Raw genomic sequence first — 22,570 nt, 5'->3', positions numbered from 1 at the left:
AAATTAATTCAATAATCATACTAATTGAATATATGAATACATTTAAATAATAATGAATAAAGGGAAAATCATACCCTCATACTGCTAGACAAAGCAATACTTTTCTGGAGCATAAGATCATATTTTTTTGTAAGCTGTTTTTGCAGCCTCCTCGTTGTGCTTATGAATCCATCTTTGAACTGTTACCCTTATAAATTCAAGAAGTCAAATCACTGCCAACCTCCTTGCTATCCTGTTAACACTATTCAAAGATTCGGCTATGTTTGGAGTCATGGTTCATGTTCGCTTACATTTTGAATACGCCCTTGACCACTTGCTATACCCGATATCATATAAATAATCTCTTATTCTTGGATCTATCTGGTCTATTCTTTGCATAATCGCCTCAAATTGTTGTATTGTATAAGCCTTTGCCATTGTAAAAAATAGCTTCTTCAAATCTTCAGTATTCCTATGGAAGTTCTTCAAAACATTACAGCACAAGTGTCATATGCAAGCAAAATGTTCCAATCCAGGATATACTCTGGCAGTCCCTTTCCATATGCTCTCGTTTCTATCTGACATAAAACACATGTTTTCCCTTTCTCCATATGCTTCCCTAAACTGTTCAAAGAACCAGGTCCATGATGCATCATTCTTAGAATCCACTATGGCATAAGCAAGTGGAAGTATGTGACCTGATGCATTAATTAAAATAAAATATCATACAAATTTATTGCTGATTATAAATGTAAAAGATTAAAAAAATACCTCCTGGATCCATAGTGCTTGCAGTCAACATTGTACCACCATATGAGCCTCTCAAAGCTGCCCCATCAACAATTACAATTGGCCTACAATACTCCCAACCTCTAATACATGCTTCTAATGCAACAAATGCATATAAGAATTTATCACATTCCGTCCTTTCTAATTTTAAAATCGAACCAGGATATGTCTGCTCCAATATGTATAGATAACCTGGAATTTTTTCAATTTTTACAATTAATTTTATAATTAGATAGCTGAACATTACAACACAACAAATATACTAGCTGGATAAAACATGGACACCAATTATATTCAAATTATATACAAAATGGATATTAATTGGATACAGAAAGGAAACCAAATGGATATTGGGAATCTAATATGTAAACAAACTGCATGCCAGATTGTTGCATTGTTAAAATTCACACCAATTCAGTCAGTAATATAAAATACAAAATTTAGTTCTAAAAAAACCTGAAAGTTTGGCATATGATTCGGCTGGATCTCCACGCACCAATTTTATCGCCTTTTCTTTAGCTCTCCAGGCCTGCATGTATGTTAGCGCAACATCATGCACTTTCAAAACGTCTTCCGCTATATCTTTTGGAGTGTATATAGTCGATGGATCAATAAATTTATCCATTATTAAAACAGCTACAACGTCATTTATTCCCTGACGCCTTGCATACACTCTATCTCTAACGGAACAAGTGTGTTCTGCACAGTACTTTCTAATTTTAAATAGCTTTGATTGATTCAAATATGATGAGTTCATCATCCAGGAACAATTATCAGCAGGACACTTCAGGTAATAACTGTTTAAAAAACAAAAAAAATCCATCAAAAACTAATATACCAAATACATTACAAAATAAATACACATTCAAACAATAAATAAAATCCTTACCAAGATGAACTAGAACGAGTCACAAGAAATCTGAATTTTTCCACAACTCCATAATGTCGCATAACCTCCATAAGTGTTTCTTTATCATTGTAAATCTGATTTTCAGCTATAAATAAATTAGAAAGGTCACTGATTACTCCATTTCCTTCATCAGTATTTTCATCGACAACTCCATCTAAATTCACTCCTATCAAGCGGATGGAATTGCTGGAGTATAAATCAAAGTTAGTTAGTGTTCTACTAACATCAGAATGTCTCCTATCCACAACAACTACAGAATCCTGATTATCTATTGCTATATTCTTCAAAGTTATGCACAATGGATATTTCGTAAAGAAATCTACATTAGCTTTCTTTTGATCTAAAAAAACCCGCACACCTACATCATTGTGGATACTAACAGGGGGACATCTATCACTAACTATATATTTTATCTCTATATTGTGAATATTAGCATCTATCATTAGCTGCGATGTTATCGCACTTACTATACCACTATAAAGACTAGAATACTCATATATAATCCCCTCCATCTGAAAATCAACATATTTCCCTGTTTCATTAAAAAAAACTAACAATTAGTCTTACATAATACAAAAAAAATAAAATTATACACACTTGTCATTATTTTTTCATACAAGAATCATTCAGATAGTAAACTACAAACATATTTCATTTAAAAAAATAAAATAGATTTCATACCTACTTAATACAAAATTCATACATTCAATCATCATTTACACCAAATTTATACATTTCTCATACCAAATAGTTCATTCCTTTCGCACAAATTTATACATAATTGACAAAACTTATATAAATAATAACATTTCACATTTCATACCAACTTAAAACATTTTTAATACACTTATTCAAACTTCAAAATAACTTTTTTTACTAACTATTTAACACACTTTCATATTAACTTAAAAACAACTGTCATATAATTCTTCAAAATTCTAAATAACCTTTTTTTCACATTACTGAATACACTTTCGTACCAAATTAATTATAATTACAATAACAAATTCATTCAAAACTATACATTCTAATTTATTTTTTCACGAAAAAAACCAGTAATCAAATAATATTACAGAAACTTACCAAGAAAAAAACCATTTATCAATAATATGATGTCACTAAACCACTACCAAAAAACAGAAACTTACCAAGAAAATCACTAATATTACAATTTCACATCAACTAATAAGTATTATGAACAAAACGTATTGTTTATACAAAAAAAAATATCATATTCAATATAGTGGCGATTTACAGTTTCATTTTTTTTTTCTATTTCATTGAAATCCAAATAAAAATAGTAAACAATTAAAAATACTCACCTGAAGCAATCCATCTTCCGCCATGTTTAATTAATATTGATACGTATTTGTCCATCACAAAAAATACACGTTTTTTCAACAAAAAAAAATCAATTTGTCACCAGTGACAATTTCTGGAAGAAAAACGAATTGAAGAGAGAGAAACATAAAAGAAAAATGGATAAAATCTGATTTTTAAATTAATTTTAACAAATTGGAGTGAATTAAGGAAACTGAATATTCTTAATTAGTTTGAAATTCCTTTATTCATGCTAATTAATAATTATCTTAATTTAATTCAAATTTAAAAGTCATCCCTATTTCCGTTTTTTTCATTTTTTCCTTCAGAAACGTTTTATTTTAATTTCTTTTTATCTTTTTATTCTTTTCAAATCAAATGTTTTTAATTATTAAAAATAACTTTTTTTTTAATAATATGTTACAACCTGAAATTTTTAATGTTATAACTTGAAAATCTAAATCTACTACTATAACTCAAAAATATTAGTATAATATATGTCATATTAGAAATTTTCACTTGTTTTTTCCCTTCCTATATTTGGGTTCTTTTCCCTTATATATTCTTAATTTTTTATTATGACATTTTAAATTTCTTTGCAAAGTTATTCATAACTTCTTATATAGTTATATTCTTCCCCTACTTATAGTCTTTAGTTATAACATTATAAATTCTTTAATTATTTTTATCTTTCATCTTTTGTTCATTAACTTTTCGCCATTACTTTTTAACATTCTCTACCCTACTAGGTCTACAATTAGGTGTCTTTGTCCCATTATTCTTTGTTTTCTTAGTGCCTCAAATACATTTTCCACAAGTATGTATATTATTTGATATACTAAGTATATATTCTGTTTACAACAACTTTGACTTGAGTCTTTTTTATGTTCTTAACTAGTATACGTGTTCGCGCATAGCGCGGTTAGTTAATAAATATAATCATAAATATTGATTTTTTGACAATTTCAAAATTAAACTTATCATTAAATAATATTATAAATTAAATAAATGATACACATTAAATATGTGTGGATAATAACTTTAACAATATATCAAAATAAAAAATAAGCATAAAAATTCAAATTCAGCGAATTCACACACCAATCACCCTGCCAGAAAAAGAAACTTAAGCTCATTAAAAATTATTTTTAAAAAAAAAGAAAGGAAAAAGAATCAACAAAAACTATATGTTTGCAATAATTACTGATAAGAGATTTTGATGCTTAAAAAAGTAACTATACCGCAAGACTTTTCCTTTTTTTCCCGGTATATATACCAACTACATGGATAAAAATAGTCAATAACACAAAATATACTTCATAAATTGGGTCTTTGAAATAATAAATTCATGTCAAATATTATCATATTTGAATGTTTGTGGAAAACCCATTTTTATAAAGGAGTTTCCGGATAAGAAAAACCATCTTTCAATAATTAATTGAAGAAATTTGTGTGTTGTATGATGAGAAGAAGAGCGGTTTCCTTTAAAATGCACTAACATTTTTATGATGTAAATAAATGAGAGGAAGTTTTCAATTGACATTTTTTTTTTTTCAAATTGAAATTTATTCCTAAACTAACTATTCAGTAACTTTTAGTTTGAAATGTTATTCTAACATGCCAGGTGTCTCATTATAGACTACCACTTGACTTGACTACTTTTTTAGAACATTTTTAGTGATGGCACATGTTTTTTGGATGGCAAAACACAAATACATAGTATTTAATGTTTTAAAAAAAAAAATTGAAAAAAATATTATTTAAATTTAAATTGTAATAATCAATATGCATGGTTCACATAAGGCCTAAGTCATCTGCGGCCCCTTAAAGTTGTTCGCATAATTTACCTAGATACATCAACTAGGAATTGTACCTATTAAACACCTCTACCCTTTAATACATGTACCTATTTAATACTTTTGGATGACATGACATTATAAGTGTAATACACATTTAAGTGGCACGTGACGTCAAAAAAAACTTTTTATGGACCAATAAAAAATAAACATGTCAACATAAGAAAAATCATAACATGAACATAATTTTTTTAAAGAAAAAATTGTTGGCAGTTCTTCCCAATTCATCTTTCCCAATGGGACTTCTCAATTCAATAGTATTAATAGGGGTGTTCGTGGTTTGGTTTGGATCGGTTATTGATTAAAATCAAAAGCAAACCAATCTAGTCGGTTTTTTAAATTTCTAAAACCAAACCAAATCAAACGAAAAAAATAACTGTCGTTTTGGTTATTGCCTGTTTGGTTCAGTTTTCTGATTTATTCGGTTTGAAAGTAATAGTAATTTTTTTTGAGGACTTACATCGATAGACACAACACCTAGCACATGAACAATTCACAAAAAAACTATTGTCGGTTCAATTGAGCAATACTAGAGTTATCATTACACGAACAAAGTGTTTTAATTAAGAGAAAATGTGACTATTTTATGTGAAGTAGGGTAGGTAAAGACTAAAATTAATTTTGATGGACTTGGACTTAGGATTATTATAGTTGGGCTAAAGTGTTTTGTAAAGTTAAAGACTTAAGTTAATTGAAATTTAACAAAATATTTATATTTTAATTATTTCTGAATAATATATAAATAATTATAAAATTTATATATCTAATTTATCGGTTCAGTTTGGTTATTTTTGCATTTTTTTTTAGTAAAATCAAACCAAATAATATCGGTTTTCAAAATTTAAAACCAAATCCAACCAAATATTGGTTTTTATAATCGGTTTGGTTCGGATTACGGTTCGATTTGGTTTTTTAACCATAACCATGAACAACCCTAAGTATTACCTAGAACCCTCGTCCGCCATTCTTTTCCGACACACCCCTTTCTCAAATAATCCATCATTCCTTCTTTCAAGCATCATTCAGCCATCATCAATATCATCGTTGTTATCTTCATCGGAAAAACATCAATTAAATAAATAATCAGTCAAACACAAAAAAATCAAAAGAATTTATTGATAAAGATTTTCATTTGAGTTGTGGAAGAGAATTTCATCAAAAATAAAAATCAAATTGAGTTAAAATAATTTCGGTGAAACTCCATTTTTCTCAACAAAACTAATACTAATTTGAAATTATTTTCTTTGAAATCGTTAAAGAATTCAAAAGGTGGGGCGAGGATGATTATCGGAGTGCACGTGATTTTAACCGACAATAATTGTGTCTGTTCTGGTAGAAAAAAAAGGGAAAGAATGGACGTCGAGGCTGGCCGGTGGGTGGGGTGTTCTAGGCCTCTGCAAAGAAGAGAAGCGGAAGAAAGGTTTTCTCTTTTTTTGGGGCTGAAAATATAGCTTTTAGAGTATTTCTTATGCCACGTGTCATTTTTCCATTAGTTATTATGTCACGTCAGTGAGTGTATGACACACAATCTTTGATTTTTGTTTATTGTAAAAAAATATTTGATGGATATTTTTTTTTTACTAATAAAGGTGCTCAATTGGAACAAACCTAAAATAAAGTGTTCAAGTAAAATATGCGGATAACTTTAAAAGGTTGCATATGACTTAAGTCGTTCACATAAATTTGACAGATATGTAACTGTTTTTTTTCCGCATTTGATTACAATTTGTTTAGGTTGTGTAGAATTGTGATTTTAGTTTTTTCTTTTTGATAAAATTCTTATTTAAGATTAAATTGTAATAATTGATATCCATGGTGATGACACAGATTAAATATATAAAAGTATTAAAATTTAAAACAAAATTTAATATAATTTAAAAATTAAAAATTAACTAATTGTTGACATGTGTCATTTTTAAATAAAATTTCATCCATTAAAAATATTTAATTAAGTTATTTTTTAAAATGATATTGTAAGAATAATTATGGCGCTAACACATATCATTTTCACTTCTCCTAATATATATAGATAGATTTGTCTATCATCGACAAATGCATGTGTTTCTTTTTTTGCGCATTATTAATGTGGTTGTTTTAATGATCAGATTAGTGATGTTAAGAAGTTTCTCGTGAGGCTTATTTCATAGCTTCTGAGTGACCCTATCTTCAATCCCTTTTTTTTTTTTTTTGGCCAAATATGAAATAAGTTGTTAGAAATATTCAATCTTGATGAGCAGGAATATAAACTGCCTCCTGCAACTTAGAGTTGGTTTGAATTGACTTATTTTAAATATTTTAACTATTTTTAGTGTTTGGATAAAAAAAAAATATTTATAAGCACTTAATTTTACAACAAAATGATAAAAATAAGTCAAACGTCATAAGTTAAGATTTCTAACTCATAAAGTATAACGTCAAAGATCAAAAGTCAGAAGTCAAAAGTCAGTCCAATCAAACTTTTAATTTCTATTAGTTGTTTCGCTAATGTGTGCTTAAACAATTTTGCAAAAATAAAAATAATTCCTTCTATTTTATCTTTCCTCTTAATTTAAGTCAAATACAAACCTTTTAAGCATATATACTTGAAACCGTAAAACTATGATGGTTGTCTTTGTTAAATTATAAATTTGGTAAACAAAGAAATATGTTGTATCACAGCTCTACTTCAACAAGAGTTGAAAGGGAGTATTATTTTTTCTATTTGTGCAATAAATTTATAGTAATGACACATTTGATAAAATACTTTCAGATAAAAGACAATTACGTATAAGCAATGGTTTGATTGGGTGCATGTCAAAATTAATTTTATTCAATTGAAAATTACATTTATCATTTACTAACAACAATATATTGGTCAATATTTTTTAAAAAAATTAATCTACAATATTTACATGGAACAGACATGCAACACACGTATTCAGAACTAGTCACTATTATAAAGGTGCGCTATTTGGGCTATTTGGATTGCATATGAAAATTTCAGTTTGGATTTTTAATTTTCAAATTCAAGAAACTCAAGTCTATATCCAATTAAAAAATAAAATAAGTCAGGCTTTGGATTAATTTATTTGGTTTTTTTTTTTATTTTTTTATTTTGAGCTTATAAGTTGGATTTTTTCCTTCTTATAAAATTGAACATTCTGATAAAATAGTCATGTCAATTTCCTTAATAAGTTTTCATTCCCATCGCAATTCATAGCTAATCTAACCAAGTAAAATCATGTATAAATAGATCATGCTACACTAATTCTTATTCAAGTCAACCACTACTTAGTCATTTAATTTTTTATGCAATTTAAACATCAATTCATTTGTTTCCTTAAAGATCTAGTGTCAAAGATCTTCAAAATGAAAATAAAAAATAATGCCAAATGCATCTCATATTTTATTAATCATAAGCCTAATAAGATATATTGGTATATGATCTTATCTCCAATCGTTAGGATAGATAAAAACTATTTTAAAAAAAAAGAAGTTGTATTTTCTGAAAGTTCCAAATCGAAATTTCAAAATTTTAAAAAATTAAATCCATAATCCAAAAATCAAAACAAAAAATCTGAAAAATTCAATTTCAATTTCAATTTGAATTTCGAATTTACCTAAACTATGTCTAACCCTAACCACTAATACAAGTGGCTCAAGAAACAATAATAGTTTCTACTATCAACTATGCTTACTCTTAGAAATGATTTGTAGTGGAACAAAGTAAAAACGAATAACTAAAAGTAAATTATTCTCTAGAGCCAATATAAGTTGGACAAACAATTTTATGTGACAATAACACAAAGATGTTCACTAACAAGGAAGCATATATTCTTTATATTAAACATTATTTGTTTAGAGAAGAAGTATCAAATTTGAGCATATAAATGAGTATTAATTACAATGATCTCACGTCTTTACAACATTCCCTGTTATAGCACTGTATTATACATTATATTATATTATATAATATAGTATTATATTGTTAGATTTCATTCTTGGGAATGTAATGGAGCAAGAAATAAAGCATCTAAGCATGCAAGCATATACTATTATACTTTAATAATGATTCGTACCTTAATGCATACATAAATTGGTACCTCATTTCTCTCGAAGCACTTGTGATTGTTTTATAAATGTGGTCCACTTCATTTTCTCTAAACTTCTTACTTTTTTACTCACTTTTGTTCTTTGGTTGTATGATGGGACAACTACCCTAGTTGCTACGTATTAGGGTGCAAGTCGAAGGTCATATAATTAGTTTGACTAGAAAAGAAGAGAAAATCAAATACTAAAGTATCTTGTGAGGTGTGCAAAAGCTGATCTGAACACTATGATTATTAAAAAAAGAGATAAATCAAAAATTAAACTAGAAAGTTTATGAAAGTATCAACTAAGAGTGTCTAATATGGAGAAAATATTTTTTTTATTTATAGATGGTAATGAGGAGGGTTGATGTCTATAAGTATATATAATGTGGTGCTTAGATCTATTCACCCTAGTTGTTCATACGGCAAAGGGTCAAATATACCCATGTACTATAGGAAATAGTTTAAATATACCCCTTCCGTAATACTATTGGGCTAAATATACCCCTTTCGTTATATTTTCGGGCTAAATATATCCTTATGACTAAGAGATTACACGTGTAAGGTTAAGATTAAAAAAACTATTTAATTTAAAATAAAACAAATTTGGATACAACCCGCCCCACCTCAATAACCCGACCTAATCTATAACATTTGACCACCCAATTTATCTTGGAAAACTAACGTCCATTGAGTTCTCTCCAGAAACTTCTATCTCCATAACCAAATTGCTCTTCAATCTGTGCCAACGGCGTATACAGCCAACATGCACCAGATTTACCCCTAGAAAAGGTCATCGTCCACTTCCCTCCATTGGCACATACAGGATCCTCCCACTTTGGTTCGATTTTAATTTTAAAACAATGATAATCAAGCTCAACTCATGGTAAGTTTCCCATGTTATGTTGGATGTCCCAAAATAAATGAGACTTTCAGATCAAGCTCAATGTCTAGGACTCTGAAATTCGCCCAGAAGGTCAAGCACGAGTAGTAGTAAAATTCTTGTTGCTAGTGAAGTTTGAAACTAGCTACTTCGTTATTCCACAAATTTTCAGTTTTCCCCTATATATATATATATATATATATATATATTTATATATATTTCCTATCATTATCGTTCCAAAATAACATTATTATTTTTTCAAATCTTACAAGTTCTATTTTGAGTGTTGATATTGTTGGTTTCCTCACCTGTGGCTAATGTTTGAATTAGACAAGAAAAAATAGCTCTCAAGAGAACCCAATTGGACATTCGGATTCCTTCTTTGAAAGATAAATTGGGTGGCTCAATGTTATAGATTAGGCCACGTTATTGGGGTGGGGCGGGGCGGGGCGGAGCGGGGCTGGTTAGAATGTGATTTATTTTAAATTGAATAGTTTTTTTAATTTTAACCATTCATGTGTCCTCTGTTAGTCATAAGGGTATATTTATCCTGAAAGTATAACGGGAGGGGTATATTTAGCCTAAAGGTATAACGGGAGGGGTATATTTAAACTATTTCCTATAGTACAAGGTTATATTTGATCCTTTGCCGTTTATTATATCATCCTACTCATTTCTCACCCTTCATATAATTTTTTTTTATATTTTATTGGTTAAAATATTTTATTTAGAAAAATAAGTTTTTTTAAAATAAGAAAAAACATTCTCCTCGTTAAATATTGAAAATAAATTTCAAAAAGTGTCATTTTAAACTCATTATCTATTTTCCACCCGAACGGCGCCGCCAACACCTAATCATGCCACCCTTTGACCATCCAACCCCACCTCCATCCCCATCCACCCCACCACATTTACCCTTATGTATTTTCTCAAACTATATACAAATACTTTTGAAATAGTTTTTTTATTTATCAAATACAATAAATAAAGAAATAATGTATTTTCTCGAAGAATATTTTCCATCATACCAAACACACCATAAAAGAAGCAAATTTAGGTCTTATCCGGTAATTATAAACTTCTTAAAGCTAAATTTAATCATTTCTATTTGATATAAATCTTATATTTATCTTGAAAAATCTATTTAGCATGCATAAGATATTAATTTAAAATTCTATAACTTAAAAATGTTAAAATTTCAAATGCATAAACTTTAAATCTTAAATTATCAGTTTCTCTCTCAATGTTATCGGTTCAATCTAATCTTCTCCTGCAAGTTGTTTCGGAGGCCCCTATTCGGGTATATGTGGTCCAACTTAGTGGCTGTTTGAATTGTCTTATTTTTAGTGATTTTTCATGACTTTAAAAAAAAAAATAGTTTTGAAAGTGTTTGAATAACACAAAAAGTGATTAAAAGCACTTTCGAAAGCTAAAAAGTATTTTAAAAAGGCAAAATGGTCTGATAGGCCCTTATACTTGAGTTGGATTGTAAACTGGACTCTTCTACTTAAAACCTTGTCAACTGAACACTTAAACTCAATAAAACACAATATTTTGAATCCTTTTTTCACTTGATCAGGGTGCGTGTAAATACAACCAAATACACATGGAATCCACGTCATTTTTTAGCGACACGTCAGAAATTAAATATAAAAAAAAAATAATAATATTTAAAAATGCTATGTTTTACTTTCTCTCTCGTTGTAACCCTTTCCCCATCCCTGCCCCTTCCTCATCTGATCTCACCTCCAGCGCCTCCCCCAACCAAATCCAAACCCATATCGCATCCTTTAGCAATGGCGATGATATTTATCACGTTCATCTCCGGCGAAGAGTTGAAATCGAGTAAATGGATTAGTATCAGAACAATTTCTTGAGCTACTGCAATCAATACGTTCATGTCAAGATAACAGCCCAAGATACGAGTCCAATATCCAGTTCTTTGACTCAGTCATTTCATTCTGAAACCGAGATCAGGTTCCTCAATTCAGCCCGTATAGTCTTGGATTCGAGTTTTCAATTTTAGAGAGAAGTTTCCAATTTTAAATTTTAAATTAAAAGCTCAAAATCATGTAACCCGTTCTCGATTCGAAGACAAATAAATCAGAAATGAATTTGAAGATTTATTTCTTTTTGATTTCATATAAACATTTTTGTTCAACTTCAATTTCAATGAGTAATTTATACGATGAGAAATCTATCGGCGGCGGACCTAATTATCCTAATTATTTTTATTTACAGAAAATTAGAAGAGGAAAGGAGTATTTTAATTTTTCCTTTTTTAAAAGAAAATTTCTGATTATATGTGTATTTCTAGCCGTTCACGCTCTTAATTCGCGTGTAAATCACACACTTTTCCAACTCATCAATTTTATTGCCACATAAGTTTGGTCAATGGTCAGAAGGGTTTAAAATATTATGTTTTATTGGGTTTAAGTGTCTAGTTGACAAAGTTATAAGTAAAAGGGTCCAGTTTACAATCCGACCCAAGTATAAGGGCCTATCAGACCCTTTTGCCTTTAAAAAAATCAAAAAGTCAAAAATTGAGGATTCCTAACGTATGACTTTAACTTATAAGTTACTTAAAAAAATCAATCCAAACCGCCCCTTAGTCATTATATATAGGATAAAATGCAATGTAGCCCTAGAACTTTAGCCAAATAATTAAGCAATTTATCCCTATAACATTCCATGTTAATTCTAATGAGAAAGTGTCATTAACTAAAGTTGCAAATGTTAAAAGTAGAAACGTATTAAATATGGATTAGCATTCTTATTGAATTAAAATAAAAATTAAAGAAAAAGGAGACATAAATTGAAACAAAAAAAATATTGCACTTTATCCTATGACTAAAGGGAATTGTTGTCATTAATTAATTAGTCTTATAGTTTGTTTGACCAAACTTCAAAAATACAATTAGAGACATTTTTTAAAAGCTTAGCTAAGCACTAAATATTTCTCAAAAGTGTTTTCTTAATTGATTAATCAAATACAAATCGTATCTCACCAAAATATTTTTAAAAAATAATATTTTTTGAAATAACATAATTTTAGAAGTTAGGCCGAACATGATATAAGTAAGCGTTTGAACATGCGATTTCATCTCAGATTTCAAATCATGAGATGAGATCTCAATTTCTCCGAAAAGCTTGATTTAAAAATTTCATATCATGATTTCACATTTTTTTATGTACAAAACTTGACTCACATGTTTATAGTTTATATTTTTAAAAAATTCACTATTTTATATCTACATAATTTTTTACGAGAGTTATACCAAAGGAGTACTAATGAAATATTCACGAAATTAATATAACATGATGATATAGTTACTAATAATAGTGTTTAGCATGTTAAATTTTATCAAAGAGTAGTACACTACAAAATATGTTCATTTTAGTTTTTTACTAAACTAAAGTTCAATTAATAAATGTTGTAAAGAATACTATTGTGATATTGTATTATACTTTTATTATGAACTTTTGCTTATTTGATAAGAGTGTATAAAAAATTGAGGCAATTTTGATTGCTTTCAAAACTTACGTGGTTTTTTATGTTTATAAGCAAAAAATACAATTTAAAAATTCAAATTACATATTCAAACAAAACTTTAACTTTATATTGACCTCAAGAAACTTTGGAGAAAAACTACTTTATTTAGCTTCTGAAAATGTCTCTACTACTTTCTTTTCTTTTTTTTTTTGGGGGGTACCCGGGGGTAGGGATGTGTTATAATCTTGTAAGTTTATAGAGGGGAGCTTCACCTGACTTCCGAATAGAGTTGTTGACTGGATAACCAATCCAACCAACAACAAAGGCAGAGTAACACACCACACCAATCACCAATATAAATTATAAATCATCATATCACTACTGTCATTACTAATTACCATTGTTAACTACTATTGTACTAGCTAGCTACAAACCTACCGTACTACACACAACCACCATGCACCACTTGTCGCTAATAAATCCAACTATCATCGTCAATCAACACTCAAAATCATTACTGTTAGTTTGTTAGTCATCACTATTCCCGACCACCATAAATTCATTTTTGTAATACCTTTTTTATATATTATTTTAATAGTCATTTATTTTCAACAAAAAGAAATATTGATTTTCTTATCTTAATATTGAAATGGTACAATGTAGATTCCAAAATGTTAATATTAAAAAAAGAAGACCTAACTTCTTAAGTATGTTTTAAAGTTTGCTTTATTTTAATTTAAAAAAGAATTAGTTAAGGAACTAAAGTAGTTACATAACAGAAAAAATACTTTAGGACCATGCATCATATTTATATAATATAAAATAAATGCACTTTTAATTATTATGGTTATAATATTTCTTGGCATCTTAAAAAGTTGGGTATTTTCTCAAAGAAAGCGCTTATTCCTCTCCACAATTGCATTCCTATATATCTAGGGTTCTTGTGAATGTATTTGAAGCCTAAGACCAAGTGCATGTGTACTAGCCTTAATCTGATAAGTGGTCCTTGATAGAGACACAATAAATATAATTTGATCTTTTTTTTCCCTCTTTTTTCATTGTCTTTTGGTTTGGCAGTAATTAATTGGGCATGCTTTCTTTCACAAAATGTGGGCACAATGTTAATTAATATTAGGAAAAATTACATAAATACACGACTTAAAAAATTACAAAAATTTCCTCTCAGATACATCCCTCCCATTATGAATCATGTTCATAGTTATATATCATACAACAGAGGAATGATGCAACAACATAATAGAGACCAATTAATGTATCTGACAACATAGGAATGTATCTGATGCAACAAAATCAGTAGAAACTAATGTATCTGACAACAAAAGAATCTATCTGATGCTTAAGTAATTATATATCATTTGCAATGTATCGGGCAACTAAAAAAATGTATCCGAGAGAAATAATAAATTTGAAATTTTTATAATTGGGAAAGCTTTCGGAATATGATATAATTAGCCCCAAATATATAAGATTTCTGTAAATTATACTTAATATCATGTAAGCTTCTGATTACTGATCACTAATATATCTACTATTGATATATGGATCCCCTTTAATTAGCCAGAAATGTTTTTTATAAAAAAAAAATGAGATGGAGCAGCCTTTTATTTTCTTGCAAGAGAGGTGACTCTCCTAATAGATAAATCTTGATCATACAGACTCTTGGTTTACTTAACCTGTAATGTTCTTTACAATTGTAAATTTCTGGAAGAAACAATCACACTGTCTCTTCTATCTATATATATATATATATATATATATAGATGGAATTACTCCTGCCAATTTCTACAGAAAAATTCACAAAGACTCTTTGCATTAACTATCGACGAATCATAAAACAACAATCTTTACATGAATTTTAAAGCAAATTTGGAGTTGCATAATTATCAACCTCCAACTTGAGGGGGTGAAAGAAAGCAACATGGTTTAGAATTAGGATGTAGAATCCTAACATTAATATGTTTACAATAGATTAATTAATTTGACATATATAATTTTTGATAATCATAGTTTTCTTACCGTCTAACAAATTATAATTGATGTTGGTATAAAATTATTAATTAGATTTTAAAAGAAACCTAGTTATATATAAGAAATACTCAAAGTATCACCATCCTGTTGAATGCAAATTTTAAAGAGAAAATATCATCAAAAGTTTAATTAACTCCAAAAAGAAAGTGGAAGATGATATCCTGGTAAAGTAAGAAAATGGAAAAATATATAATGCAGTGAAAAGAAGTAGGAAAATGGAATAATTAAGATCTTAACCATGGTTAAAACCTTGCTTTAGTTAATTAAATTTCAACCATTAGTATTTTTACACTATGTTATACTCATCTTCCATTCAAGTAATTAAGAACTTAAAGAAATGAAAAGGAGCGGAATCTATGTATTCCTAGAGAACCACAAAGTGAATGTAAGTCATCCACTATACCCTTTACTCAAGATCTCAGATTTAAGCCTTAAAAGAAAAATTATTAGTATATATGGATCGCTCTCCCACCCTACACGACATGAATTTGAATTAATTGAATCAGTAAATTTCATATATTGATTAATTAAAAAAAAAACCACATTTCCTAGAGTGGGGGAGAGAATCACCACTTTTAACCATCTATAAAGGTCAAGGCTTGGAAGACATAATTTGTCAAGGAAGAGAACTTTATATAATTAAGGTTCTTGTGTTGGTGTAACCCTAATGGGTTGCAAAGAAACTATTGTTGAGATTCATGATGAGTAAGACAGGTAAAATTATGATGTGTGACAGAAGAGAGTGAGCACACATGGTTCTTTCATGGATTATTCCCCATGTTTAAAAACTCTGCGTGCTCACGCTCTATCTGTCACACACCAAAACTCTTTATCTTTTCTACATATGTTATAAGTCATTTTGTATATATACTTAAATGTTGTCCCCTCTATCTTACTATGTATGAATATCAATTAATCAACAAACAAAATAATTGCCTTGTGCTGGTTGTTGGAGTCCTTTCTCTCAAGTTTCAAAACTCTGACATTTTCTTTTAAAGTTGGAGACAAAGGCCCCAGAATTACTTCTCTTTAACTTGGACTAGCACCTAGATAGACACCTAATTAAGTCTTTTATTTATTTCTTCTTCATCATCATCAGGAAAACAACTAGTCAAGATGTCAATAACTAGATCTAGCCCTAGTATTTTTTTTTAACAAAGTAATTCCATCCATCTAGGCACTTATTCCCCAGGTGGAGGGGGTGTTGGAAAATGGGGAACGATGGAGTATGTAGTTTGATGATTGACAACGTGAACCAGGTTTATGTGTTTCTTTTGTTATATTGTGTTTGTTATTACAGATAGACCAGGTCCCTCTATGACAAAAAATGCACGGTACAACGTACAACACGACAGTATATGGATTGAGATTGGAGTTCTAATAAGTACATAAGGAAAAAAGAGTTGTAACTTGTAAGAATCTCATTTTCCTTTACACAAGTCAAAATCCTATAAGGAATCATGTCTTTTTCTAACCTAATTAAGACTCAAGGATGCAGTAGAATTGAGCAGATATGTACAGAAAAAGGTATTCTCTCAAGCAGTAGTAGTCACAGAAGTGAAGATTCAGAGTCAAGTTGCATCAAGCCAAGAACTAGTTTAATTTACTAGTGTTTAGGTTTTTCAGATTTGAGTCTGTAATTAGGAGATTATTGGGCTGTAATATTCTCATGTGTATTTGCAGTAAAGTGAGTCTTGAATTTGCTGTGTAGGTTGTGTTCTTTGAAGACTAGAGTTTATAGTATATAAAGGTAGTATACAATTAGAGTGAATCGTAGGTGTTAAGGTACTAGAGTTAGTCCCATAAGATTATAAAGTTGTAATCTGAAACAACTGTTTGAAGTTAGTAAAGTTTTGGTTGGAAATCCTATCATCATCAGAGATCATGTTTTTTTTACTCCCTTCAGCAAGGAAGTTTTCCATTGTAATCTAGTTTGTTGGCAGTAAAGTGAGTATGGAATTTGTTGTGTAGGTTGTGTTCTTTAAAGAATAGAGTGTATAGTCTTTGAAGGTAGTATATATATAGTTGGAGAGTACTTGAGTTAGTCCCTTAGATTATAGAGTTTTAATCTGAAACCAATCTTTGAAGTTTGTGAAGTTTTGGTTGGAAATCCACTCATCATAGGTCATGATTTTTACTTCCTTGAGCAAAGAAGTTTCTATGATAATCTCGTGTGTTTTTTACTTCTGTTTAGCAATAATCTCAAATGAATATCAAGAGTACATTGTTGTGAGTAATAGGATTTAGATGCTAATTCATTCCCAGGAGCTCTTACCTTTTTCTCTCTTGGTAGCTTGAACTCACACCCTCAAGATTGAAAGTCAGGGGTGCTTAACAAAGACGTGAATGGTTCAACTAACGGCTTGTATGACTAAACCAATCAATAAAAGTGAAACTAATGAACTTACAAGTATTTATACAAGAGAACTTAAAAGGTACTCTTAACCTATTGTTTTCTATATACTTGTGTAAAAATGGTTTTATGTATTTGAGTTGGGTATGTGTACGTCTTACATAATTTTTAATTTCAAAACTACTACAAACGTTAACGGATTAGATGACTATTCACTTGGTTGATAGATATAGTGACAATCAGAAATTTCAACAGACCATTCTTTACTCTATGTGCCTACGCCAGTAAAGACTTGGCTTTCTTTTACCATATTTCAGACACAAGTGTCGAAGGAGAGGCCCAAAGTTGTCTTCTGATAATAGAGACAGTCTTCTAGTGAGAGCCAAAGTTATTCACATGAGCTTCATTCTATTTTACATTTTGTTTAGACATTGAGAAAAAACATAAAGTGACATCAGAAGTTGTCTTGAATTTTCAAAAAAACACCTAAACTATGCAAGCGTTCTATTAACGTCCTAAACAATCCTGAACTAATATTATTACATCATTTTTTGTTACCTGGCATGGAGAGTGTATGCACTCTCTTAAAGAGCGTGAACAAACTAAAAAAACGAATATAATTTTATTTTTACAAGTATTTTGCTATAAAATATATTTTCTTGTTTTTCTTATTATTTTAACTTTTTCTCCTTATTATTTTTTTCTTTTTCTTTCTTCCTTCTTCTCAAAATTTCATTGTCATCTTCATTGTAGCTTCTCACTTTCAATGTCACTTTTTACCACAACTCCCTCCTCTCTTTTTTACTACTATTAGTTTAACTCTCTTCAATTTTAAAATTGTATCTAAATATTTTATTACATTTCGAACAATTTGATAAACTCATTAGATTTCAAGATGATTAGGTATTATTTAGTTTTTTTATCCAAATTTCATTTAAACTTTTTCAATTTTCAGAGAATTCTGATTCTTTCAAAATTATCATTTCACTTTTTCAATTTTCGGAGAATTCTGATTCTTTCAAAATTATCATTTCTAGTTTTGAAGTTATATGAAAATGAGATAAATTAATTGATAATACCTTCAAAATTTGGATTTGAAGAAGAAGGAGGAGGAAGAGGAGGAGGAGGAGAAGGAGGAGGAGAGTTCAGGAGCTCAACAAAGAAAAAAGAAAGAAAGAAAATGGAGGGATAGTAGGGGTGGAAGATGAAGTAGAATTTAAAATGAAATTAAAATTAAAGTATTCAAATGCACACAAAAAAATAATTAGTGAAATATTAAAAAATAATTAAATTTAAGAACTATGTATAGTATTCAAATGCACACAAAAAAATATTATCAGTTTGAGAAAAATCATTAACTAGTTTCGAATAGCTACCAGTGTTTAAATATTTTCATCATGGGTGCAACTTTTATACTTGGTGAGAACACATCCACCAATGTTGAATGATGATTCTTATGATACAGTATAATAGGAATACTAAGTATATTAAATTTGATGATTTTAAATTTTAACATTTCAAACTTTAAATAGCCTTTGAGTTTGGAATTTTGTTATTTTTAATACTCTATTTATTTATTTTTTTATTTTTTAATTTAGCCCACGGGCCTTCCCAACTCATATCGCTCAAGTCCCATAAATCAACATGTTTATCCAGATCGGGATAAAAAACTCTTTTCTTAAATGGACTACAAAAATTTTAATCTAACTCTATTAAATCACGAGTTAGATTGGGCTGACCTAACGGACCTAGCACATATTGATGGCTCTAGTTATAATGTATAGCTACAAATATGTTATACCCTCTGGCCTCTAGCCAAAAAAGAAGAAGAGAAAATACATAAAAAAAAAAAAATTGAATTTGGCACGATAACTTACTTTAGTACTTAAACTACACGGGTGTTTAAATACCTCATTTACATCTTTGAAGTGAATTTAATCCCACCCTAACAGTACAATACCAGTTTCACACTGGGAAGTGCACTACACACACGCCTCATCAGGGCAACATCAGTGCCACATCAACGCCACATCAGATCCACATAAGAAATAATATTTTTTTTAAAAAAAAAGGAAAATCAAATTTAATTTGGAAATATACTAAATTTAATTTTTTCTTGTTTTTTTTCTTCTTAATTATTCTTAGTTTTTTTATTAATTATAGTTTCATAAATTAATCTCTAATTAATTATTAAAATCCCCTAAATAACTGAATTTTCCCCATTGTTGTCCTCAAGTTCACCACCTTCTCATTTTCTCATTTTCAAAGAGAAATCCGAATAACCTTTGCAACTCTAAGCTATAACAAAAAAAAATTCAACTTTTCTTCTTACATGAACTAACAACAAAGTCTATAAAAACTCTTCTTCAATTTCAATTCTAATTTCAGCTACTCCTCAACCCCCTCTTTTGAAGATCGAAAATATTCTTTTCATAAGAATATTAATTTTTTTGTAAGTTGGGTGAAGATTCTATGATCTATTTTTTGTTGACTTCTTTAACAGATGATTTGACACTTTTTTGATATCGAAAATAAGTCGCTGGAAATCGTGTCGAAGAACTGAACATCAAGTTTCTTGTCAAAGAAGAATACAAAAACAAAGAAAGGATTAAAAAGGAGAAATGAAAAGAAAAGAAAAATATTGACATTTGGGAAAAAATGTTGTGTTGCAACTGATGGACTGAAAAAGAAGAAAGAAAGAGGAAGGTAGAAAAAGTAGGAAAAAAATGGATAAAAGAAAAAGAAATTTTGAATTAAAAAGAAAATATTTTTTAGAAATAGTAAAATGTGGAGTAATTAATATATTTTGTCATCCTATGAGAAGATGACACGTGCATAGTTTGAAACAACTTTTTGTTTTTTTTCCATCTTCACACACCTGCAGAAAATTGATGATACAAATCTTGCCACATCATCTTTTAGGGGGTAATTTAATTCAACTGGAACTACATTAGGAGGGTAAAAAAACGTCCGTAAAATTGCATTGCTAAACTAAGTTATGCAGACAAGTTTGGGGGAATTTTATGTATTTTCCCAAAAAAGAAGCATGTGTTATACCAATGGTACTTAATTATTTTTTAACTAGAAAAATCTCCAACTAAAGGATAGAGAATGTGAAAATTACTGTAAAGTAAATATTCAGGGATACGGTGTTGATCGGCCTCCTGGTTAGATTGACTTCAACTTGCTAATTGTAGCTGCTAGCTAGATTAGTATTTTGCTGACTAACCATCCTCATGAGGTGCTTTTCACGAGATGGATGAAGCTTGTTGTGAACTATCAATTTTAATATTGATCCGTTCAAATCATACCTCACAATAAAATATAAAATGTTCATTTCAAATATCTGATTCAAGAGAGTCAAGTCATACCCACGAAGAATTTGGATTAGGTTCAATTGACTTAGAGCCCAAATATGATTATCCATGTATATCTCTAGTTCAAACTTGTTAATTAACACTAATCAATCTCTCAATTAGCCAAATTCCTTGTTGGCTAATTATCTCAACCTTAATTCCTCTTTCTCAAGCAGGAATCAAGATATAAATAAAGAGCATGAAACAATGCTCACAACCGCTAATTCATAATATGAAGCAAGCAATTAGCTAACTAATTAACAATCATAAACAAACTTATCATTGATTACCCATAAGTTCACACTAGGGGCGTACATGGCCGGGTTGGTTCAGGTTTTTCAAATATCAAACCAAACTATTTGTGTAAAAATTTTAAATTTATAAACCAAACCAAACTAATAAAATTCGGATTTTTTCGGATTTTTCAACCTCAGGGTGGTTCGGGTTTTTCAAATACCAAACCAAACCATTGTGTCGAATTTTTAAATTTATAAATCAAACCAAACTAATAAACCTTGGATTTTTTCAGATCTTTGGATTTTTTTGCATACAAACATATAATTAACTTGTGCTCCAAATATTTCTTTAGTCCAACCAAAATACAATTATCTAAGGTGTTTCTTAAGAAAATAACACAAAATATGAGATGAGTGATGACATTAAAATATTTAATAAAAAATATTAATGGAATCATCATATAAAATAAATATTGCAAAATGATAATGAAACTGATCATAATTTAAAAGTACTAAATTATGCTAAATAAGTTTAATAAGTATTAGTTACATTACTAAATATTTAAGGAAAATTAAAATTAGATTATGTATTTTAATTGTCCAAACCAATGTAAAACTAAAAAACCAATATTCAATATTATTGTCATTCTTAATGTTGAATTGATTTTATTTTTGCATTAGTATTAATTTGATTTTGATTTAAGTTTTATTATAATTATCAACATCTATGAACTATATTCTTTATTGGACTATTCCAAATTTTAAGTTTTAAACTTGAAATAATAGATTAAAAGATAAAAACTATGAAATAGTCTAAGAAATATTTTTAAATTATATCAATGTAGATAATTTTATGTATAAAATAAAATTTTAAAAGTACATATATAATGTCGGGTTGGTTTGGTCTCAGGTTGAGTTTTTTTAGTTAAAACCAAACCAACCCAAATATAGTCAGATTTTTTTTCCCAATACCAAATCAAGTCAAACCAAACCACTAGTCAGGTTTTTTGTTCAATTTGACTCAATTTACGGTTTGGTTTAATTTTCGGTTCGATTTTGTACATCTCTAGTTCACACGTTAGGATTGAAATAGAGCCCCTAGATTTAAGTTTAGCTACTCATGAACTTAGAAAAAATACAAAAAAATCAAGCTAATAGACATAATTAAAGAAGAAGAAAATGAAAATTTGGCTGATTAAGACGATATTCTCCATCAAAGTTGTCCAAAGTAGCTGAAGGTTGTTAAGCTCTGCGGATAATAATAAAGGAAAATGTA

General features: G+C 29.0%; 1 protein-coding gene across 1 annotated transcript; it reads right to left on the bottom strand.

Annotated features, from left to right (window-relative positions):
* Positions 1 to 486: 486 nt before the first annotated feature.
* Positions 487 to 3,024, bottom strand: LOC125877333 (uncharacterized). The gene is made up of 5 exons (XM_049558661.1): positions 3,001 to 3,024; positions 1,658 to 2,190; positions 1,225 to 1,565; positions 751 to 960; positions 487 to 677 (listed from the first exon to the last, which is right to left on the bottom strand). Exons 1-5 carry the CDS (start codon positions 3,022 to 3,024, stop codon positions 487 to 489), a joined length of 1,299 nt encoding a protein of 432 aa, XP_049414618.1.
* Positions 3,025 to 22,570: the final 19,546 nt, after the last annotated feature.

This window comes from Solanum stenotomum, chromosome 9 (assembly GCF_019186545.1).
Source record: "Solanum stenotomum isolate F172 chromosome 9, ASM1918654v1, whole genome shotgun sequence".
Classification (NCBI taxonomy): domain Eukaryota; kingdom Viridiplantae; phylum Streptophyta; class Magnoliopsida; order Solanales; family Solanaceae; genus Solanum; species Solanum stenotomum.
The sequence above is the reverse complement of the archived record's forward strand: the minus strand, read 5'-3'. Positions and strand labels throughout refer to the sequence as shown.

Coding starts and splice junctions, on each gene's coding strand:
- LOC125877333 (XM_049558661.1), bottom strand. CDS start 3,024: ATGGCGGAAGATGGATTGCTTCAG. Junction 2,191..3,000: donor CGGAAGATGGATTGCTTCAG/GTGAGTATTTTT, acceptor GTTGATTTTCAG/ATGGAGGGGATTATATATGA. Junction 961..1,224: donor ATCATATGCCAAACTTTCAG/GTTTTTTTAGAA, acceptor AAAAAATTCCAG/GTTATCTATACATATTGGAG.